Here is a 17,621-nt window from a genome sequence, read left to right as displayed (position 1 = left end):
TTCTCTTCTGTGTTTTTCTTGCAGTGATCACTCTAACCTGAAACGCATGGAGTTTGTAAATAATGCTTCTTTTATGGTATTTATAGTTTTTTTTAATGGGGAGGAGGAAAAAAAAAAATCTAAAAGAAAAGAAGTCTATGTGTACAATGATACAAAAAGAGATAACTGTCCGAAGTGTCACACCCTAAGCTGCTTCTACTCACATCGCCGTGTGGAAAACAAACAAACAAGCAAACAAATGTGTGTGTCTGCTCTCTCACATCCACATCGGGATGGAGTTCAGATCCACGGCTGGTGCCAGAACTTGTCTCTCAGTCTTTGCATGACTCAGATTGGAGTGTCACAGCCCAGCCTGACTCACGGGGGGGGGGGGGGGGGGGGGGGTGAACGGAGACGGGTGCGAGGAGGAAATGGAGGGGTGGATCTGGACTGGCTCTCTTAACACCAAACGCTCGGTGATTTGTGTTGTTTCGTCTCAACAAGCTCACCGCCACCTATCCATGAAGCGCCATTTTCTAAAAGACTAAAAGAAAAAAAAAAGAAGAAGAAGACTGAAACGGAGCATTGCACCCCTTGCAAAAGCATGAGTCGTGTACTGAAATTATATTTATATGTAATGTACATACATGTCACTGTTGTGTGGTGTGGCTTCTGCAGAAAACTAACATATATGGTCAAAACAAACAAACCCAGAGCTCTGAATTAGTCATTTTTGCTTCTCTTCAATCTTCAAGGGAGTCACGCCATGGCTGGTAGCCTGAAAAGTCCAGAGAGTCGAGGTGTTGTTGCTTTATTGTGGTGATAACCTGCAGAGGGTGCGATATCAGCAGGTTTTCATTGTTGCACTCATGTGGCTCAGCGGCCTCGGTGTGGCGCTCCGACTATCGAGGGGAGATCTCGGCGGGCTCACTGCACTGATAGGAAAACAAATTTGGCTCGTGAGGGTTTCGGTTTCGAGAGGCGCTCAGAGCCCCGGGTATGGATTCTGCAGGAGAGTCACTAAGAGTCTCATCGGTCTCCATGGAGATCAGCTGGAGTGTCGGCCTCGTAGCAGGCAAGGCTTCAAGATCTACTGAGAGCGTTCATAGAATGCAATCACGTGTTGTTGTTGTTTTTTTCTTTTTGCTCTCATTCTTAAACATTGTATTTTATGTATAACAGCCTTTGGTGCCTCAAGCTTTTATTCATTCCTTTATCAGAAATGTATATCATATTTTCAACATTGTAATGGTGTTTATTTCAATTTTTTTTTTGTGAGTATTGAAGAGACACATCGCGCACTGTTTTGACACAGTTTTAGCAGGATGTCGAAATTGCTTGCGGCTTCACCTGGGCGGAAAGATGGCATCCATTTTGACGATACGGCCACCTTTCTTACCCGTGGGTTTCAAGAAGCTCGTGGTGCAAAACGCATCCAGCATTGTAACAAATATGCTACTTGGGGTCTTACTTGTGTGGTGTTGTCAGTTCACTGCATGTACACATTGTGTTTCTTAAATGTTTGAAAAGAAGCATTTATCTCGAAGTGCGGGAAGTCGAGTGCACAGCTTTTGTTTCACAGTCGACTGTAACTGATTTGAGCAGGCGTTTTACCTCTGCCGAGGATGTCGTGTTGATTTGTTCGTTCACGGTATTACGCAAACACGATGAGGCCAATTTTCACCAAACTTGGTCGAGCGGGAGAGTATCGGCCAAGAAACAACCTTTCAGCATTCGGAGCAGATCCTTCCAACATGTAATTTAAAAAAAAAGTTTGATTGATGTTCGTCGCCTCCAAGGTTATTTTGTACTCTGCGCTCTTGTCGTCTCCTTGGCAGAGGTATGACGTTTTCTTGTTCAATTCAACCTCAGTTTTAATCTTTTACATCTCAGTTTAGACCTGAAAGTGACAGTTGATGTATTTTGCCTTCAGGGACTCAAAAATGGAGCTCATAAAGACATTTTTCCTTCCTGCCCGACTTCTTTGAGACTCCAGAATGCAGACGAGCCAGGCCGTGTATGCGTAGCGCGAAGCTAACGGTGACTGATAGCTAGCAACAGCTGTGGCAACCAAACTGCTCACATGCCTTTGTTTAGAAACTTTCCTCCAACGCCGTGTCATCCATATCCAGCCGTATCCTCAATAACCTCAAACTGTTTAAATTCAGCGAACTCACATGTGCTTTTCTGTGCTCGTTCACGGTTGTGCCAAACTGTAGGTGTTTCTTTTCATCTCAAATCAAAGTGTTTGTTGACCGCTGAGCGTCCAGCTGGACAAAGACGACATGGATTCTAGTGACACTTGAGTGTTTGGTATGAAGATGCATTTGGGCAGCTTTGCTGTTATCGGCCGCCGTTAGCTTCAAGCTAAGTAAACGTTGCTGGCTCTTTCTGCACTGTGGAGTCACAAAGAAGTCATGCAGGAGGGGGAAAAAATATCTTTGTGGGTGCAATTTTTGAGTCATTGAAAAGCAAAAATACACTTTTTTTTGGGGGGGTGAATTCTTGCTGTATTCTCTACAGAAAAGCTCAATTTCAGTTTCTATTTAGAAACCACAGTCTAACTAGTGGCCAGTTATGTCACATTCCTAACCAGTGGAGATATTAAAAAAAAAGAAAGAAAGAAAAAAAAAAAAGCAGTATTGTAGTTAAGTTTGAGGTTCATTTTTTTTTTCATCATAGTTTTCATGTTCATTGTGTTAAAATTGCCTTCTGACATAGCCGGCGCTATGCAGCGTGGTACTGGTGTGTTAGCGATTTAGTGTAGGTCAGACGTGGAAAAAAAAACAAACCAACATTTTAGTTGTGCTAGCAGTGACTGCACATATCCATTTCTGGCTGTACAGTTTCTCTCATCGGTATAACGAGTTGATGCACATCTGTATAGGTCGTAATGGTGCTGTCTGATAGCAGGTCAAGAACTGATGCGCTGCCAGTGGCCAGAACTACACAACACCTTTCTTTATTGTTGTTGGGGATTTGATGTCGTTTTTGTTTGCATACATTTGTGTATTTGTCTCAGTATTTTAAGTGGTACATTATTTATTTTTCTATAATTTCTTAAATGAAGGCTCGAAATAGCATTCCTTTCAGTTCGGCGATGAAGAATCATGCAGAGGTATCGTGAAAGTGTTCACTCAAAACGGCATTCGAAAGGAACACAAGACAGACCAGTACGTACTCACTGTATTTACTGCAGCTTTGGGCCTTACCACACCTGCATCTGCTTTTATTTAATTTTGGCAACAGAGTACTGATGGCCTGTATGTTGGATGGCCCAGCCAGTGCAAAGTTGAATATCACTGCTTTCTCTCTCTCTCTCTCTCTCTCTCTCTCTGTCTCTCTTTCCTTCTCACTGCATTGAATGTAGTTTGATATGTGTATAGTGGATTATTAATGTACTGTTGAAATATGTGCTCATTTGACAAGAAGTGCAATTTATACCCTGGTTCATGTGTGTGGCATCGAACGCAGCTGGAACTTCACGTTGTGTAGATCCATGTCTTTGGTCATGCTACCCTGTATACCACTACCTGTACAAATATATAAATATATATATACCAGAAGACAAACAGATGTGAACATCGGTTTGATTGGTTTATTTTCTGCCTCAAATTATGCCCCTTCGCTTGTTTCCATAACTTACTATTCATTTGCAATGTGTTTTGTTGTTTTTTTTTTAAATTTGGTGTTTTGATTTCCAGCTTTTGCTACAGTATTTTTCTCTCACAAGGTGCTGTATCTTTAGCATGTGCAGCTATTTTATAATTAATTTTTTTTTTAATTTGATTATATTTTTGTTGTTGTTGTTGTTGTTGTTTGACTTTTGTGTGTTTCCTTTCGTTCAAATTTTGTTTCGGTCTGCTTTTAGCAGAAGTGCCAAAATATGACAGACAGTATTAGCAAAGCTTTTCAGGGTTCTCAAAAATGATGAACCCCCCCCCCCCCCACACACACACACACACACACCTGTTTATGTGTCGTTGTTGTGAAAATGGGTCAAAAATATCCTCTGAAGAAACCATAAGCCAACATGAGCCACACTTTACTCAGCAAGGTGAAAGAGTGAAGGTCACATCTGCATGAAAAAAACCAGTCTCTTATCACAACTGCTCACAGTTGTACTGCCTCCTCCGTTACAGCCTTAATTAAATCAGATTATTACAATAAATACAACGTAATCCTGGTCCAGGAACAGAAAACGCAAAGGAAAAAATCCATTGTTTAACATTTGATTTTTTGATTGAGGTGTATCTTTAATTTTTTTTTTTTTTTTTTTACCCATGAGATCGACGTTTCTTTGAAGACCTTTGTGTTCAAACATATTTCAACATGACATTTCATGTGACTGTACTGTTGGAGCCAAATAAACACAGTCTTTCAAGTACACGATACTTTATTGGTTGTCATTAATACCTCACCGAGAACTGCATTGCCGCATGAGCTTACTTGGAAGAGTATAGCCGAGTCACTCCTCTTCACTGGACACCAACCAGATAAGTTTTAGTGTCAGCATTTAGGTGGTGCAGTGGTCAGCACTGTGGCCTCACAGCAAGAAGGTTCCAGGTTCAAGCCCCTGCTCCAGCACAGGATCTTTCTGTGTGGAGTCTGCATGTTCACCCTGTTCCTGTGTGGGTTCTCTCTGGTACTCCAGCTTCCTCCCACAGTCCAAAGACATCAAGAGGGGACGAGGCTGATTGATACTCTAAATTGACCGTAGGTGTGACTGTGAGTGTGAATGGTTGTCTGTCTCTATGTGTTGGTGCTGTGATGGACTGGCGACCCGTCCAGGGTGAACCCCGCCTCTCGCCTGAAGGCTGCTGGGATAGGCTCCACCGCCCACCCCGTGACCCTTAACAGGATAAGTGGAAGAAAATGGATGGATGGATCATCAGAATTTATCTCCGAAAAATCTGGCAGCTTCGTCTCAGAAATGTAGGTACATTACAGAATTGAACGTGTCAAAACTACTGCAGAACACTACCAAAAGTGTGTACACTCAAGTCTTGACTGGATGCTGCACCCGACATCCTGTGTTGCAGCGGGGCACTTTCACTCGAGACTGATTAAATGGACTTTATACACCAAAGTCTTGGCACTGACGTGTATATAAAAGTATAGGTCCACAGATGTTATGTCATCTGACATGGTCAGTACTTGGTTGAATGTAGTTTGTTATCTAAGGTGAGTGAAATTCAAATGCAGGATATTTTACATTGCAAACAACACCTTTGTGACAACACACACTTAAATAAATATATATACATAACAAACCCTCTCATTTAATGTTTTTTTTCATGTCTATTTATATTGAATATTCTCACTGCAGGCATCAAAACTATGAATGGACACATGGAATGACGTAGTCAACAAAAAAGTGAAATCACTCAAAATGTTTTGTGTTTTTTTTCCTTCAGATTATTCAAAAAAGAGCCACCCTTTGCTGTGACTGCGCTTTGCTCCCTCTCGCTCTCTGGATGAGCTTCACGAGGTATAAATGAAACTTTTTAGCCGTCAACAGCTGGGCAGTTACGTCTCAATGTTGTGATAACACATAAAAATTGTTAAAAAAAGAAGAAAAAAAAGTCGTAAACGCGGGAAGGGAAACTCTCGTAAAACGTTAAACGAGCCCACGGCGTACAAGAACACGTCGCTAAATTACAAACAGCTGCGGAGGAGGGACTGTTGTCGAGGAACCTGCGAGCCGTGACGTCGAACGACGTCATCTTGGTCGCGGCAGCACGAGAAGGCTGCACGACCAACGGCGTGTCTGTGCTGTGGGGTGTGTGCGTGTGCGCGCGCGCGCGCACGCGCGTGTGTCCCGCATACGCCGCGACGCTCCAGCTTATAATACAGCAGCTGGTCTGTCAGTCAGGACGAGGAGAGAGAGAGGGAGAGAGAGAGAGAGACTGAACCCAGGATGTCGGCGGAGAAATTAGACAAAAACAAAACTATCGCCCTGAGAAAGACGCACATTGGGTAAGAGAATTGATATTCGTGACGTAATACAGCAACGTTTCCTGTGACGGACTGAAAGTAAGGTTGAGCATCTCAACAATGTTTGACTGGTGAGACTTTCATTCATGACAGATGCGTACATGAAGTACCTGCAAGCCGAAGTTGCTTTTCGTTTTCTTCAAATACTTCAAACTGGAGTGAAAACATGCACGTCCGTCTGCAAGACGGTTCGTGTGGTTGCAGCATTGTCATGGTTTATCGGGGAGTTTTCCCGTTTAGGCCATGACTACTCAGAAATGATGAATTCTGTTTTTTCCACTCATCTATCAAACCAAGCGGAGGGCAAACTTTGCCCAGGTGCTGGCATTAACGTGACCTCCTCCTCCGTAGGCCATCCTGTAAGATTTTCTTCAGTCACGACCCCATCAAGATTGTGCATGCTAAAGGTCAGTACATGTATGACGAGAAAGGACAGCGCTACCTGGACTGCATCAACAATGTGGCTCATGGTGAATACACACACACACGCACGCACACACACACACACACACACACACACACACAATGTATTTTCATGTGTGCGTGAGAAATGTACCTAATTGGTGTGTCTGAAATTGCATACTTCACATTGGTCTTTTTCTCCATCCAACATATAATTAACACCTGGAATTTAGCGGAGTTCTGTTGGAAGCTGATTTTTACTCGAGGGCATGCGCAGGATTACTTGAGTCAGAGCGTTAAACTTCAGTGTTTTCCTGGTGTACTTCATTCATTCACTCACTCGCTCACATTCCGTGTCACAGCTGAGCCGATGTGTTCTTTCTGGTTCCTCAGTTGGCCACTGTCACCCAGATGTGGTGAAGGCAGGGGCGCAGCAGATGGGACTGCTCAACACAAACTCACGTTTCTTGCATGACAACATTGTTCTGTACGCCCAGAGGCTCCAGGCCACGCTGCCCGACAAGCTGTCTGTGTGCTACTTTGTCAACTCTGGGTACGTTGGTTCACCTTTGCGCCGTTGAAGCACGAATCAGGCTCGGCTCGAATGGCTAGTTTTTGTTTTGTATTTGGGTGTGGCTCTGGGTTGTTATGAGCTTTCCTATGTATGTATCGATATATTTTTCTTTTCACAATAATATCATTGATGGACAGTTGCAGTTCATTTATTTGTGTCTGCTTGAACTTCCCCGCTTTCTCCTCATCGTCCGCGGACGGTTTAACGTTCTCCTCACCTTCAGGGCTGCTCCGAGCAGATGCGGACGTTCAAATTCAAATCAATAAATGTGACCGACATCACAACCAAACCGGTTCAACGAAATGGAATCAGGCAGGCGGCTTTTGCGTTGAGCATGAGCACATGCCCGGAATGTTCCATACCTTACCCGCTTGTGACTCCCGTCGAGGTGACCAAACTTTGTGGGCAGGCCAGAATCAAAAGTTGAAGGTGGGGCCAGCGGCAAAAACACACGCACCCCCCCAAAAAAAAGAAACTTTGAAAAAAAAATTTTTTTGATAAGTATGTCATACTTTTATTTTGTAAGGGGCTTCCATTTATATTTCCAGAACCAGGAGAGCCTAAATTCCATGTGAAAATGGAGCCTAACTTCACGTGAGGCAGTATCAGACTGAGATTGAATGCGAAGATCAAATTATGGAAACAACTTTTGGGATTTAAAATTTTTTTTTTTATTTTTTTTAAGGAGTTTTGAATGGCACCATTTTGGACAGCCCTGTTCCAGAGCCTGATGCCTGGTGAGGTCAAACTGAAAAACAAGTTCTCCTGTTCGCGCAGTCACATCCAAACGAGGTGACACGCCGTTCTCAAACAGCAATAAAGATAAACCAGCGCTCACTCAATGTCATTAATACCTCGCACAATGCAGCTGCTTTCTCGGGCTGTGAAATGTAATCGCCGCAGTCACGTAGAGCAGTATTTTATTGTTCCATAAACTGTCAAAATTTAAAAAATAAAAATAAAAAAAACCCTGCTCCTTTCGATGCTGCCAGTTGCCTCCCATCGCTCCGTGCATTTGTCAGGTTTTCTTTAATGGATAAACAGACGTTTCAAGGAAAACATGATCATTTCTCCTCAGAGGTGTACAAAAATCCTGGAAATGTATTTGTAAATGGGTATGTGTATATATCCCATATATATATATATATATATTGTAAATGGGTATGTGTATATATCCCATATATATATATATATATATATATATATATTTATATATATTTATATATATATATATATTTATATATATATATATATTTATATATATATATTTATATATATATATATATTGTAAATGGGTATGTGTATATATCCCATATATATATATATATGTGTATGTATATATATGTGTATATATATGTGTATGTATATATATGTATATATATGTACATACATATATACATATATATATATATATATATTGTAAATGGGTATGTGTATATATCCCATATATATATATGTATGTATATATATGTATATGTATGTATGTATATATATATGTATGTGTATATATATGTATGTGTATATATATATATATATATATATATATATATATATATATATATATATATATACGTGTAAATATGTACAAACCATTTGATAGTGAGACCTCGCCGATACTCGACCCTGCAACTTTCCCACCTTTTTGGCCTCTCTTTCGTCGTCCAGTAACTTTCTCAACTTCACGCTTGTGCTTCTCTGCTGTGTTGTTTAGTTTTTTTTTAATTTGTTTTGTATCGTTTGCATCCGTTTATGTCTCAAGACGGGAGTAGGAATCAGCCGTATGATTTCACAATGCACAGCTTTATAAATCTAACCCCCCCAGCCCCCCCAAAAAAACAAAAGAACACCCGGTACACTTTAGCCTTTTTGCTCCATAAACTCAAGAGCCCCGATTCTTCGTGCGTGTGGTTACTTATTTACACTGCTTGCTGAAGGTCCCTCTTGTGGGATAATGTTGATGATGATGACTCTCCACGCCTGAGCGAGATAATGTATCTATTAGTTATAAACCTGACACACACGGGATAAAGAACACGCTCCCGCCGCAGACGCGTTATCAGCGCTGATGTCTTCTCACATGTACAGTCCGGTGTCCTCGAACGCGTGTGACCTGAAAGTTTAGGGATTTCTACTTTTGATTTCATCTGATTTTGATATCCTGATTTTGATCCTTTATTTATTCATCGATGATACAGCCTCAAAAAGAAGACGTGAATCATCCAGCTGTTCCTGAAATCCGCCTGTGTGTTTTGTGGTGACTGAGTAACGTGGACTAACCCTTGCCCCTCTGAACTTCAGATCCGAAGCCAACGACCTGGCCCTTCGACTCGCACGGCAGTACACGGGCCACAAAGATATCATCACCCTGGAAAAGTGTGTCGGTCGTTGTTCAGTAAAAAGAAATACTTTGTAGAAAAGGTGGTGAGGATATCACATCTGGACTGTGTTGTGTTTGCAGCGCATACCACGGCCATGTCTCATCACTCATTGACATCAGTCCCTATAAGTTCCAACAGCTGTCTGATGCCCAGCACAACCAGTTTGTCCATGTGGTGAGTGCTTTTACCTCCCCCTCATCCACAAGCCTGCTCACTATTAAAACCGCATGACTCAACATGCTGGAGCGGGCTTTAGCAGCCTACTGTGTATTCTCGATCACGCATGGATGAGAACGCACGTCTGTGTGTGTGTGTGTGTGTGTGTGTGTGTGTGGGAGACATACTGTTTTACTACAAATTAAACAGTGGAGGAGTTGTTATTACACTTTTTTTTTCTCCATTCATTCACAAATCACAAATTCACAAATCTGTACTGCTGCTTTTTTTTTTTAACTTCTTCATTTCCCTAAATAATTAAGCATCAGCGACGTTTACATCATATTCCAGTAGAGGTTAACATCTGGTTCAGGTGAGGCATTTATACGCGCGTCAGCCGTGGGAATATTCCTGTTTTCATTTAACTTGGCATCTTCCAAATAATCGATTTCTCTGCGTGTGGGAAAAAAGGAACCTCCTTCACTTCTGGTTTGTTGCTCGGCAACCTCGCTAAACTCCCTGTTCATGAAAGTTGCATTGAAGTCATTTTGAAACCAGAAAACAACAAAAACATAAAGGCTGATGTAAAGGATACTTTTGGGAACTTGGAAACGTGTAAACTTACCATCTCATCAGCAGAGGCTGGTTTGCAACCTTTTGCTTGCGAGTTGAACGCGTGCCGACAAAAAGTTGTCGTCTCTTAAGGTTCCGTTTGATGAAATGTCACTTGGGAGCTCCCAAGCGTGATGGAAGCTGCACCAAATTTAAAGTTGGTAAGTGATATTATCGATCGATTGATCACTTTAAAACGCCCAGCAACAACTGCTTCCATGAATTAGCAGGATCAGTGAGTCTTTCTTGGATGTTCGCTCCAAATTCCGACTTCATCCAGCAGGTGGTGCGGCGTACAACAAACATACAAAGAGTGACAAATACGATTACATCGAGTCCTGTGAGTGGGCGACAGGTTTTGACATGCATTTCCAGAGGAACCGTAACATGACGTTTGCAAGTTGAAAGACGTAACAACACAACACACATCCGTCCGTGCGAGCACGCGCGAGGACAGGGGAGTGAAGGAACGGCCACGCTAAGACGAGTGGCATCCATGGAGAATAGACTCTGGTGTCAAAGGTGGGGCTGCCCGCACTATTTTATTCATGAACTCTGAAACTTGGCAGGAGTCAAGCTGCCGTTCAGGTTCTGGCAGGTGTGTGTGTGTGTGTGTGTGTGTGGGGGGGGGGGGGTCTCACTCCCTCTCTAGCTGACGCACACACTCACATAAATCCGCAATTCAAGATTTCACGTGTAAAATAGAAAATAGTCCTTCTTAGACAGATACACATTGAATGAAATATGTAAAACGGAGGTGTTTTTTTTCACTTTACGTGTAACTTTTCACTTTCTTCCCTTCCGATTGAGAGAAGCTCAGTAAAATACGCTGTAGGTTTGTTTTTTTTAATTTTTATCGACATTTATTGTACTAGTTCAACTCAAAGGTGACCCACACCTCATGTTAGAATTGCAATTGACATTTAATTGTGCTTCATCTCCGAAGTGTACGATTTTTGTCATTACTTTTCAAGGACTTCTGTCTTTTGACTTCTGTTCTGTCTTCTGGGCGTCTCATTATTTTGAGGTGAATTGGATCCCCCCCCTCTTTTTTTTTTGAGCGTAAATGTTGTATTTGTGGAGTACATTTTTACACAGGACTCAGAAAGTCAGAATGAATGTTCGCTACGCGTCTTTTGAGTCTGCTCAAAGTGATCTCCGCCACATCTGTCTGATCCCCTGCGTAGGCCCCGAGCCCAGATGTGTACAGAGGCAAATATCGAGTGGACCACCCTGATCCTGCCACAGCATACGCAGAAGAAGTCAAAGATATCATAGCCAAAGCTCATGAGGAAGGAGGCAAGGTACGGTAGAGTTGTTACTTGTCGCCCCTCCGTTCTTACCAACGTGACTGTGAGCGTTACGACAAGTCAACTCACGGCAGATGGCTCCTGTGGTTACGCTGTGATTTGTGCTCTATTATTTAGGTCAATCAGCAAGCCATTTCCCCCCCAATCTTTCTGATTCAAGACGAGCATGCCTAGCCAAGAAAATATCAGCCATCCCCGCAAAATGACATCAAAATGAAGCCAGGATGCAAGCTTTTACATTTTAACACAGCAATTCATATTGCAGATGCATATTTTTCAGTTCTGACTCTCATGGATGGTCACTGGAATCTATTTCTTTCATCTGTGAATTTAATTTTCCACCGTTCCCTTTCTCTGCTCCCCTCTCCCCTCTGTCATTGTTTCTCCCAATTCTCAGGTTCAGGCCCAGGGTCAAAAACCAGAATCCTGCCCCCTTAGGGACTGTTTGTGTGCAGGATAGTTGGCTTTTTTGCAGAAGGTGCTTCCAGCGGCAAGACAGAGAGGAATTGCAGGTTCTACTAAAAGTTTGTGTATATTTGTGTGAAGAGAAAGAAGGAGAAGGAAAGAGATAACAGCGTTGAAATGTTTCTCCACAGCGATCGACAGTGAGACTCATTTCTGTTCCACATATTGCATCGTAAGCTCTCTGCCTTTTTTTTTTTTTTCCCCCCTGCGTAGACAACCGACAAGTGAACTTACAAAAGAGGGAAGTCTACAGGTCAAAGAATCCGTGACTCCTCCTCTCTCCCTCTTTTATCAGGACAGCTTGCAGATTTCGTCTGATTTATTTTTCTCTTGTGCAGATCGCTGCTTTCATTGGTGAGTCTTTGCAGAGTTGTGGTGGGCAGGTCATTCCCCCCATGGGCTACTTCCAGCAAGTGGCAGAGTAGGTACTCAAGACGGGGGAAATACATGATTTGTGATCGCATCTCGCACGCAAGAGTCCTCAAGGCACTTCTCTCATTGCATTAAGAACCAGCTAAGCAAGATAAAGCTGTTAAATGACGACGTCAACACCACGTATCCAGAGCATGTGTGGAATGTACCATTTTTGCACCCCCTCTGCCTCCACAGACATGTGCGCAAAGCGGGTGGCGTTTTCATCGCCGATGAAGTCCAAGTGGGCTTTGGGCGTGTCGGTACCCATTTCTGGGCCTTCCAGCTTCAAGGGGAGGACTTTGTACCGGACATCGTCACCATGGGAAAGCCGATTGGCAACGGCCACCCCATGTCATGTGTGGTCACGACCAAAGAAGTGGCGGAGGCCTTCATGTCATCTGGAATGGAATATTTCAACACCGTAAGAGCGATGTGTCATGATTCGGAGGAATCATGCAAGTGCCATTGTCAAACTGTTTTGGTTTTTTTTTTAGCTCGCAGGGTTGTTGTTGTTGTTGTTTTTTTTTGTTATTAAGAAATTAGAAAAGCAGATAGCAGAGGGAACATGACCTCTGACCTCATCCAAGTCCATATTTGCTAAGCGCATCAACGCATCTGCTATCCAGTCCTCTTCAATCAACTCCTCTTCATTTACAGTCGCAGATTTCCTGTGAAATGAAAAGCTGGGATAGCATTCAACAAGCTACAATACAGATCCCTTTCATTTGGTTCTTTCCAAGTCACGTACTCAGAGTGTTGGTTATTTGAATGCACCAAACCCTCCTCCCATCCCGCGTAACATGAAGCTCACCACGGTGTGACTTTTCCTCTGTGTGCTGGTTTTATATTTCTCAGTTCGGCGGTAACCCAGTGTCATGCGCCATCGGCCTGGCTGTCCTAGACGTGATTGTGAAAGAGGATCTCCAGGGTCACGCACTTTGCGTGGGGGGACACCTGACCAGTTTACTGGAAAAGCAGAAAGAGAAGCATCCACTTGTTGGAGATATTAGGTAATAAAAACACTCAGAGTTACAGTTCTGAGGTGACTGTCCTTTCATGGCCACATTCACTCATTGGTCTGAGTCCATGTGTTGGCTGCAGTCAACTGTGAGACCTTGTGCTCAGGAGAGAGGTTCCATTTCATGTTTATGACATTGTTATCCAGAGAGGGCTGAGAACTAAGCACAGGTGTTCAGGATCTTTGCATGTCACATTCTGCAGGGGGCGTGGCCTGTTTGTTGGGGTGGAGCTAGTGCGGGACAGGGTGAAGCTCACTCCAGCTACAGCAGAGGCCCAGGAGGTCATCTATAGGTAAGTGAGGAGTCAAATGAATGAAGGACATGTCAAAATCAGATATACGGTAAAAAAAAAATGCAGCCCATAATCTTTTTTTTCTCCTTTTTTTCATTTACCGAATGCTCAGCAGCTGTCTCTATGCACAAAGTACAAGCTGTATTACAATATTCCAACGACCAAACACATACATGCAGAGACATTCATCTGCAGCCTTTGAAATCAATATGTTAAATATTATAACATATTTACAAAATAGAGGGCGCTCTAGAGCACCGTCTAACAAACAAGAGCTCAGCCAAACCCTTGTACAACATACCTGACTCAAAATTTGGCAGGTTCTTCCACAGTCCACACGACAGCCCTCGACCAAATTTTGAAAATCTGCCCCTTTTTTTGGGGGGGGGGGCATAAAAGACAAACAGGAGCCTTAACATTTTAAATATTTAAGTTCAAAAAGATTTTAGTGAATGTGTGATCGATGAACTTAAATAGTTGAACTCTTACACTTGCAGACAAGACTCAGCTGATGTGTTTTGCTGCCCTCTAGTGGTTACTCTCTATTAAAGCTAAATTCATGTATCGGGTCATGAGGCAAGGGCACAATCAATTTTTATTGATTGTTTTTCACAGTTCATGAATTGAAATGAATCCATCTGTTAAGATACACTTGTGCCAAACTGAATCCTCTGACATACGGGCTGGAACCATCTGCCGAATTCCTTTGAAAATCAAGCCGTTGTGAAAGCATTCCGGGAAGATTGACCGAGGCCCACGTGGAGCAGATACCAATAATGACACGCAGGTGTGTCAGTCGTCAGTGTCACTGCTCGCACCTATGCACTCCTGAGTCCGAGTCCAACCGTCCGATGTGAAGAGGCACGTTATTTTTTAACGGGCATCCACTCTATATGAGTAATCTTCTCTTTAGGCTAAAGGAGCAACACGTCCTCCTCAGCGCTGATGGACCTCATCGCAATGTCCTGAAGTTTAAGCCCCCAATGTGCTTCAGCACTGAGGACGCTGACATGGTGGTGGAGAAAATTGACCGTATTCTCTCAGGTACGTGGATGACAGCGTTCCATCCGGCTCTGACCGCACTGAGACGTTTCATGATGATCGTTCACGGCGCCTGAACGGCTGCAATCTTTGTCCGTTTCCAGAGCTTGAGGAAGCAACCGGTTTGAAGCCGTCCGGCTTATCGCCTGCAGAGAATGAAAACAGCAGAAGGAAGGTCAGTATGACTCCGGTGCACATTCCATTCCTGAATGGTAGCCCGAGTGGGACGAAAATGAGACGTTCATTTGTATCTGTTGATGGTTTGATCCAAAGCAGCTGGCTGAGGAAGATAGACAGGAGTATCAAAGTGGGTTAGTCCAAAGCAGGGGTCAAGGAGTTCATCCACAAGCCAAACGTCTCAAGACATGACACGCTCTGAAGGGACTCCACCAGCTATATGTTGCTTTATAACAACACACTAAGAGCTGACAAGACACTGGGAGAATGAAGTACCACCGTATGTACTTTTTTTTTTTTTATTTTAGTATGTTGTCTGTATGTGAGGTTTGCTCAGGTAGTTTTAAAATTTTACGGTTCAGCATTCCCATCACTGTATTATCAGGTAATGGGGATAATATGTCAAAACGTGTTCATAGAGTGATTTTTTTTCGTCTTTTTTTTTGTGCAATACTAAACAGAATATATGTCAAGATGAAGTTTCTGTCCCGATCCAACTGAGTAACCACTCTTTGATGACAAGTCTGCAATTATTTACAAACGCACTCATGTCCTTCACGATCAGAGGAAACATGACAACACAAAGCCATGAGCAGTATTTTGCTCTTGGGGAAGATCGACAAGCGGATGAGTTTTGTCGTGTTCGGCAGAGACAAGGATGTTCCGTCAGGGAGACACTGGGATGCTCCGTCACGTGAGCTGCCCAGTCGACAATACACATCCAGTCAATCAGGCCATACAGTGACACATTTTATACTTTTTCTCCAGGTTGTTTTGTCTCCTTGACGACTGAGGTAAAAACTAGACCAAACCATGCTTACCGTCTTATTTTTAAAGCAGGGCTTTTAACTTTGAAGCTTGACGTGACCCTGCAGCGTACTTATTGCCTGCAGATGGCACCAGATCAGATTTCTGATCTGATAAGAAGCACACCGTACGATCGCCACATGCTGCTCAAGACAACGGCAGAACTACGAGGCAGTAACACTTGAAGAACATCTTCTTCATCCCCCTAAAAAGGCGAATAAAATTGGAGGAATTGTAATTATTCGTGGAATTGTTATCCCCAGGTCAGCAAAAATTGATAACTTAATTACAAGAATATACAGTGTTTGTTTGCGGTAACAAGCTGAAACTGTTTAGCAGCTGTTAAGAATATCAGTTATTGCGGTTTATCATTATTATATCACAGTGTGAACATCATCTCCAAGCACCTGTTTGTTGACTGACTTGCCTCATGTCTTATTGACACGTAAATAAGTGCTGTAACGCTAAATCGACACTGGTTACAATGACTGACCGGTGAGGCCATCAGAGCCGCTCCGCTCAACGAACGCACATCCGTCCACTACCGTTTGGAAACAAGAAACCTGTCTGCATTGCAGTATTCAGATTTTGTCCCGTGCCTACTTTCCACAAGTACATTTGTACGTTCAGTTCCGAGTGTTGACGATGATTAATGAGGGTTTTAAATGTGTATAATAAAGAGCGGCCATAGATGGATGAAAGTGTGGCATATAGAAACAGAAAAGCTGCACTTTGTAATGGATTTCCTGGTGGTTTTGCAGTATTTTATCACTTGCTTGAATCATGAACAAATCCCTGATTGATTTGTGTCCACGGGTGGAAGTTACTGGTTACAGTGCTGTAATTATTATTCACACATTTGTTTTATGAATGTGACAAATTACATTGCATGATTGAGTTCCAGTACAACTCCACCCCTGGTTGTATTTCTCGTGAAGTTTTTGGGAGCCGGAGAACGACAGCTCTAAATCCCATTGCCATGGTTCACCTACATGAGGTGACACGCGTGTTCAGCTTGTTCTGAAATACCTCCAGTCGTGCTCAACCAAAGTGACTGAAAGCTTCATACTCATTAAACACTGCTTCGGACGACAATGTGCAGAGCTCCCTTTTCTGTTTGTTTTGTCTCGCAGCTTTAGAATGATTTGTGGTATTTATCTGCAACCGCAGACAAACGGGCTTCTGAAACTCAAACGTAAAGGAGGGCAGCCATTAGTTTTTTTTTCAGGAAAAATACTTCTTCTTTGCCCTCCCCAATGCAAGACAAGAAGACAGATGCTTTCCACGGACCTGCTGATGCTTGTTACCTTCAAGAAAATGAATGGACGGGTTCACGCTGACCATTAAAAGTCACAATTTTCACCCTTTTCTCCAATAGTTTTTGCATGCATTGATAAAACTAGAGTTGTGCTTCATATATTTTCCCCTTTTTTAATTTTAGAATCAGATGCATAGCCAGAAGCCCAGGTATCACATCAGCCAACAGTCCAGTTGACGACTCACAGAGTGACTCCTATTATTGCTAACGGCCAGGTATGTGAGACAGGGTGAGGGTGATTCCTTCTGTACGAGAAAGTGAAACCTTATCGGTTTAAACCACAGAGGGAGGAACTTTTATTTGGGGCCCCCACTTGGAACCCACGTCCGTTCATTGTGCTGAGCTAACTTGCATTTGGTCAGTCTCAGCTGCCTGACCAAGAGAAGAGACGGGAAAAATCTTACAGCCTGGCACGGTTGTCATTTTTAGGTTTAAATAAAATAAATCTTGGCCGTTAACTGGACGATCTAATTAACTTCCATGACAGTAAAAAAATGAAAAGGAGGAAAAAAAAAAAAGTTGATTTTTGTCTTAATTTCATGATTCACTTGGATACGATGCGGCAAAATGTAGATCAATGACACTACCTTCTGGTCGCCAAAACCTTTCACAAACGTAATCAATGTGGCAGAACGGTAGAATCACAGTCGTCTCTGTGCAGCAACGTATTCATGTAAACG

The 17,621-nt window shown here is 42.8% G+C and overlaps 2 protein-coding genes across 4 annotated transcripts in view; both read left to right on the top strand.

Moving 5' to 3' along the window:
* LOC147238655 (uncharacterized) overlaps window positions 1-375 on the top strand; it is a 50,757-nt gene extending 50,382 nt beyond the window's left edge. Inside the window, exon 34 of the mRNA XM_086198097.1 lies at window positions 25-375. Coding sequence (XP_086054223.1) covers window positions 25-27 — 3 coding nt within the window. The 3' untranslated portion in view covers window positions 28-375. The remainder of the gene's footprint in view (window positions 1-24) is intronic.
* Window positions 372-16,778, top strand: etnppl (ethanolamine-phosphate phospho-lyase). Of its 3 annotated transcripts, none has more exons than XM_086198098.1 (14): window positions 372-4,914; window positions 5,397-5,470; window positions 6,328-6,446; window positions 6,772-6,931; window positions 9,251-9,325; window positions 9,411-9,504; window positions 11,286-11,402; window positions 12,212-12,294; window positions 12,483-12,708; window positions 13,143-13,297; window positions 13,509-13,598; window positions 14,512-14,642; window positions 14,744-14,814; window positions 14,913-16,778. In XM_086198098.1, the coding sequence occupies exons 1-14, from the start codon at window positions 4,855-4,857 to the stop codon at window positions 15,006-15,008; spliced, it is 1,551 nt and encodes a 516-aa protein (XP_086054224.1). In that variant the 5' UTR covers window positions 372-4,854; the 3' UTR covers window positions 15,009-16,778. The 3 variants fall into 3 exon arrangements, with proteins under 3 accessions (XP_086054224.1, XP_086054225.1, XP_086054226.1); XM_086198099.1 differs by having other exon boundaries at window positions 14,916-16,777; XM_086198100.1 differs by lacking the exons at window positions 372-4,914; window positions 5,397-5,470 and adding an exon at window positions 5,720-5,958 and having other exon boundaries at window positions 14,913-16,777.
* Window positions 16,779-17,621: the final 843 nt, after the last annotated feature.

The sequence above is a fragment of the Aulostomus chinensis genome, chromosome 24 (assembly GCF_037954235.1).
Source record: "Aulostomus chinensis isolate RoL2024-O1b breed Wild chromosome 24, RoL_Achi_v1.0, whole genome shotgun sequence".
Taxonomy (NCBI): domain Eukaryota; kingdom Metazoa; phylum Chordata; class Actinopteri; order Syngnathiformes; family Aulostomidae; genus Aulostomus; species Aulostomus chinensis.
Note: the sequence above shows the minus strand (reverse complement) of the source record. Positions and strands in the feature narration are given on the sequence as shown.